The following is a 5,559-nucleotide window of genomic DNA, read 5'->3' as shown; positions in this document are numbered from 1 at the left end:
GTAAGGGTGCCGTCACATGCGGCGTAACTTGCGTAAGCGTAACTGCGGCGTAACATGTGCCGACCAATCACATCATCTCATTTGAGTATCAACTTTCGTCTAGTTATTTTACGCTCTTTACGCTATTGTCATTACGCCAAATCCAATTTCTAGCGGAAGTAGCGGAACTAGCGATAGATAGTGCAGACTGGTGCAGGCTGGTGCAGGATTGTTACGCACAGGACGGATTGTTACGCACAAGAGAGAAGAATGAATACGGATCAATTAAAGGTAAGTTAATAAATAGTTTTGTATAGAATTTATTATAATTATTTATTATAATTTATTATATGAAAGCTGTGATAGCTGCATTCGGTCATATCCGATCCACTGTTCACGGCATGTCGATACGAGGTTATGATGGTTTTAAGATCTCAATGCCTTCCCTTTGGCTTTTTCATCCTAATGCATCATTATTCACATTGCATGCTTGCCTTTTAGCACAAATGTGGGTATTGCGGGAGACTGTTCAGCTTTACGAATTTTATCGAGCATGAATGCTTTAAGCATTATGTGGAGGATGAAGATCGCATTTGTGTGGATGAAAATTATGTTGTGACAATATGTACGTTTACTACATCCTTTTATTCTTCACGCACATTTTATTGTCTCATAACAAAAGAATTAAATTTATCTATTTGTTAAATAATCAAAGGCACTGCAAAGACTGCCGAAGGTCCTGCATGTAAAGATACTTTGGATGAACTCTTGATTGGGGCTGTGAAGGAAAGGAGAGCACTTTACGACTATACTATACCTGCTTCTCAGAGAACAAATTTGCGTAAAAATGCGTTATGGTTAGAAGTATCCAATCTTTTAGGAGGTACTATATCTAAATTTATTTCTATCTCTATATCTCTATGTCTTATCTTTTGTGAATACACATATAGATATTTTATACGTTATAAATCAATTATACATTACATGTGTATATGTTTGTTAGGTGCTCTTGGTCCAGAGGAAGCTAAAGCTCGCTGGAAGTATCTGCGAGATAATTATGCAAAAGCTCGCAAAAAGGCAAAAGCCTACATTCCCAGTGGATCGGCAGCTAAAATTGGTGGACTAAAGAAATCTAAATTTAGATTTTATGACCTCATGACATTCTTGAATGACTTTCTTGAAACACGGCAGTAAGTTCTTTCTCTTCAATATGCAAAATTATACCACTTTCTTAATTTGTCAAGTATATTGAGAATACAGCTTGTTTCATGTTCGACATACTCATATAGGATGCTGTATGTAAGTATATATAAATATATATATATATATATATTTATTTATTTTAGGACTGTCAGTTCATTGCCAGACGTTACTGAAAGTCAAGTATATGCAACATCTACGCAATACGAGGACGATAGTGTTGCTTCATCTTCACAGTTCACCGATATTCCTTCTCAGACTGCTATCCATACTTCTCCAACGATGCAGACTCCCATTCGTGTTTCTCCAAAAACACCAATCTCGTTGTCAAAATATCTCGTTTCTCCGCGAATCTCAACAGAAGACAGCGTCTCTCCAGAAATACCGCCAGCCCTCAGTAAAACTTCACCAATACCGGCCACAAATTCGAAAAGTTAGTAGTTTGTTTATATGTTTTTCCTCTCGTTTTCTTTGACGATAATAGCTTTATAATAACGATAATAATCGTTATTATAAAGTATCGAAATATGTGTATCACAGCAATAACATTGCTGTCTTGTTTTCAGGACCATTGCAAACTGCTGACTACGATTTAGATAAACCCCCCCGGCAAACCGCTGCAAAGAAAAGTAAGTTATCGCAATTTAGGGTGCTTTTCAATTAACGATACAAATATTATTCTGTCTTTATTGCTCTTTGGATATTGAACAAAGACAGAATGATACTTGTGTCAATTTGTGTTATCTACTAATAGGAAACATCGTTAATATGTCCAAAAATATTAGTTTAATACCTACGAATGAATTAGCGTACGGTTGTTGTCAATTAAAATTTACTTTATATAAATTCTACATTCTTGTTGAATGTAGAAATGTTTGTATTGCGTGTCTTTACGCGAACATATAACTCAGCTATATTAGTTAGCCCGGTTTATTCGTACGTCTATATTATGTTTTAGAGCAAAAGGGCGAAGATTTGCAAACAGCGTTGATAAAAGCGTTGAAAGAGGATGACTCAACAGTGGAGCCAGCGCAAACTACTGATCCGCTAGATGGATTTTTAATTCGATTGGGAGAAGGTATGCGAAGGTTGCCATATCGTGACAGAGCTCGCCTGGAAATACGATTTCTAACATTGCTTGCAGAGACGGAAGATTCTTGTGAGAATAAAAAAGAATAATCGATGCGTTAATTGCAATATTAATTAAAAACGTTTCCTTTCATTTATTACAAATTAGTTTTACATACAGAGGCATTCATACATACATTACGTATACACACAGCGCACTCGCTCTTACTTATAAGTCATCCGCGAAAACGCAATACGTTACAAAAAAATAATCGTTTCAACAGGTGGATGACAAATATAATAATTATAGTTATATAAGTATATAAGTTTTAGTTCAAAATTTTGTACTGGTTTACGCAAACATATGAAATAAAAAGTTTAACAATGGCATTGTATATTCTTAATGGCTGTATAATTTTTTCTTCAGATATTCTTAAAAAGTACGCTGTCTTATTTTATGTAGTTGCACAGTTCTGCACTCATTCGGAAGAAACGAAAACAATCGCCCAAGTCGCATTTCACAAGCTTCCCCTTGTTAATATCAAATTGGAATTATATCAGCATGTTTTACAACTGAAGAAAGTTAAGAAGCTTGGCTTCTGAGCAATACTTACGGAAGTCAACGTGTATATTAACGATAACATCTCTCGTTGGGAAATAGTAAAATCCTGCATAGTAAATGCTAGTATATCACCTGAGCAGCATGAATGTCTATTAATTAGCAATTGTTCTCGCTGTGGAAGTAAAAGCTTCAATGTGCAGAGAAAGCGTTAACAGCGTGAAAAACGTAGGAACTAGCAATTTGTCATTTACGATTGGAAACTGTCATCTATGTGGTGCTAATGACTCATACAATTTTGAAAAATCGTTGAGGTATAATTGAAGGTATCAGACACTGGACGTATCCCTAACGTTTCGTCTCAATTTCGTAAAACGTCGATTTGTGCTCTGTTACAATAAAAAAGGAGAAAAAAGAAAGTAACAATGTAGTATAGTAGATAGTAATAGAATAATATACATATATAACTTGGGGGGCATTTGCAGTAAGTCGTGTGTCTTAAGTTCTCCGTACACTGAGCGAATTTTTATTTTCATTGTAGAAACTTTTTAGGAATACGAGTAGCGATGGTGGATGGAAAAGGTATGAAGTGGTTACCACAAAGGCGAGTATGAAGGCAAAATTGCGCGTTCATCGTATTTTTATCCACGTTGGACCGCACTTGTACAAAAGAGAAAGCGATTTTTATGGATTTTTTCGATGCACACCAACAGTCGCCGCACTGTCCGTTTCTCCTAGCGTAAAACCGCCCATATTACTATTTGCTCACGGTTCGATTTTACCATTATTCCGCGTCTGGTGCGGAAATTCTTGGTCGCCGGCATATTTGCCGAATAAAATCCTCGCCAAACTAATTTACCATTAGGTTGTCTAAAATTTTTACGTATCAGACATTTTACGCTCTTATGCTCCTTTATATTTTGAATTGATTTGTATATATATAATGCAATAGTAGCTTAAAATTGTACACGATACTTTCGATTGAAAAAATCTGCTCGCGCGTTTGGATTGTCACGATATTCAAAATACTATCATCAAAAGACTGTTTAAATCAGCGTAAAAATATGTGGAAAAAGATAGTGAAACATAAAGAAATTGTTACCTGACAATATGCAATAGATTAGATGGCTGTGAAATGTTTTGATCTTCAATTTGAAATAATTATTATTAATCATAAATCTAGTATAATTTAGGAAGGGCAAATAATTTTTATTAATATAATTATAATATCAGATTATTATAGGATAATGGAAATAATGGTGAAAATTATCAACAAGTAATTATTCATATTTTCGTCCAAAAAGTTACCAAATATACAATGATATATTAATGAATGCCATTAATTAAGAGGGATATTTTAAGGATGATTTCACTCAATTTAATCATTATTTTGTATACTTTTAATTAAATGGAATAATGTGAATAATTAACAAAAAATCAGATTCTACGCTTTGGTCATTAAAATGCTTTATTGTTTCTTATAACGATATTACTATGTGCCACGAGTATGAAACTAATTAGCGTTTTAATATTAGATATAATATAAATAATAGTTACAATTAGTGACTTTTATCTAATACCTATCAAAATTTGTTTTATTATTTTTACGAATATATCGGCGATTACGCGTAAAAGGTTTTCACGCTCTAAGTGCAGTCTCATTCTCACGCCGATTTTACTCTACGACGTCGTTTAACCGCCGATGAAATCTGACGTAACGAGGAAAGTTCGATAGGTTTTAAGTCAACAGCGAAAATAAGTTTACAGCCAAATACCAGGTAGGAAGGACGCATTAACGTTAGAGAGCGATAATAGGAAAAGTCTCTGACATTCGTGGGAAGTGCTTTGAGTTCTTCGGAGAACCTAATGTAGCGTCTTTTAAATTCAGAGTTATGTTTTGCAGTCCTTGTCGGAAAATTCTTGGTAGGTTCCTGATCGCAAGTTGCAAATTCTGATAGAGACTTGATCAAATTCTCGATTTTTCAATTAGAAATCGTCGAGTAGACCTTTTTCCCACTGCCAGGGTACTGCCCCGCTGTTTTCGAAATATGCAGCGAAATCGTCTCGATTTCTAGAGGCAATTCGGGCGTGGGCGTTAGTTCTGCCTGCGTCGTTCACTTCCTGTAATGCACCGTTTATCACGGCTCTCTCTTCGTTGAGCATGCCTATATAATGCCTTTCAGAGAGTGGCAATTTGTTTTCTTTTTGGATAATAAAATTATGCAAGCATATAGTCGCTTGAACAATTTTGACTGCAGTAGAAACAGATGCAATTATCGATCGACGATAAATTCGCCATTTTGCTACCAAAATGCCGAAAGCGCTTTCGATCATTCTTCGTGCTCGACTGAGACGGTAATTGAATATCTTTCTTTGACGGTTCAGATGTCCGCTTCGTGGATACGGTCGCATCATGTAACGAGTCAAAGCGAATGCCTCATCCGCTACTAACACAAACGGTAATGCGGGCCCAGAAGCTTCAATCGGTCTCGGTTCTGGCAAATTCATTTGGTTTCTTTCGAATCGTTGGCCAAAGTTTGAATGCGCGAAGATACCGCCATCGCTCTGTCTGCCTTCCGCACCAATGTCAACTAGTGTGAAACAGTAGTTGGCATCACAAACCGCTAGTAAACTGATGCTGTGATTTCTCTTGTAATTGTAGAACGTTGAGCCGCTGCGAGGAGGTGACTGAAATGGAAAATTACAATTTTTATCTTTTAAAGTAAATATAAAATACATTATCTTAACATCGA

At 35.7% G+C, this 5,559-nt stretch overlaps 2 protein-coding genes across 4 annotated transcripts; one reads left to right on the top strand and one right to left on the bottom strand.

Annotated features, from left to right (window-relative positions):
* The first annotated feature begins 7 nt into the window (after nucleotides 1-7).
* Nucleotides 8-2,651, top strand: LOC112454480. Of its 3 annotated transcripts, none has more exons than XM_025015916.1 (7): nucleotides 8-32; nucleotides 154-270; nucleotides 695-862; nucleotides 983-1,169; nucleotides 1,326-1,612; nucleotides 1,746-1,808; nucleotides 2,138-2,651. In XM_025015916.1, the coding sequence occupies exons 1-7, from the start codon at nucleotides 17-19 to the stop codon at nucleotides 2,356-2,358; spliced, it is 1,059 nt and encodes a 352-aa protein (XP_024871684.1). In that variant the 5' UTR covers nucleotides 8-16; the 3' UTR covers nucleotides 2,359-2,651. The 3 variants fall into 3 exon arrangements, with proteins under 3 accessions (XP_024871684.1, XP_024871685.1, XP_024871683.1); XM_025015915.1 differs by lacking the exon at nucleotides 8-32 and adding an exon at nucleotides 481-604 and having other exon boundaries at nucleotides 160-270; XM_025015917.1 differs by lacking the exon at nucleotides 695-862.
* Nucleotides 2,652-4,792: 2,141 nt separating this feature from the next.
* Nucleotides 4,793-5,494, bottom strand: LOC112454481 (the record flags this gene model as incomplete). Its single annotated transcript, XM_025015918.1, has 1 exon — nucleotides 4,793-5,494. A coding segment is annotated over one exon (702 nt), but the record flags the coding sequence as incomplete, so codon positions are not given.
* Between the last annotated feature and the right edge of the window lie 65 nt (nucleotides 5,495-5,559).

Source organism: Temnothorax curvispinosus, unplaced genomic scaffold (genome assembly GCF_003070985.1).
Source record: "Temnothorax curvispinosus isolate PA1 unplaced genomic scaffold, ASM307098v1 QBEX01005081.1, whole genome shotgun sequence".
Taxonomy (NCBI): Eukaryota; Metazoa; Arthropoda; class Insecta; order Hymenoptera; family Formicidae; genus Temnothorax; species Temnothorax curvispinosus.
This window is presented reverse-complemented; position numbering and strand designations above follow the sequence as displayed.

Bases quoted from the DNA above. Each gene is read 5' to 3' on its own strand.
- LOC112454480 (XM_025015915.1), top strand. From the start codon at position 250: ATGAATACGGATCAATTAAAG. The intron at 863-982 runs GTACTATATCTA...TATGTTTGTTAG, and splicing joins AGTATCCAATCTTTTAGGAG to GTGCTCTTGGTCCAGAGGAA. The intron at 1,613-1,745 runs GTTAGTAGTTTG...TCTTGTTTTCAG, and splicing joins ACCGGCCACAAATTCGAAAA to GACCATTGCAAACTGCTGAC.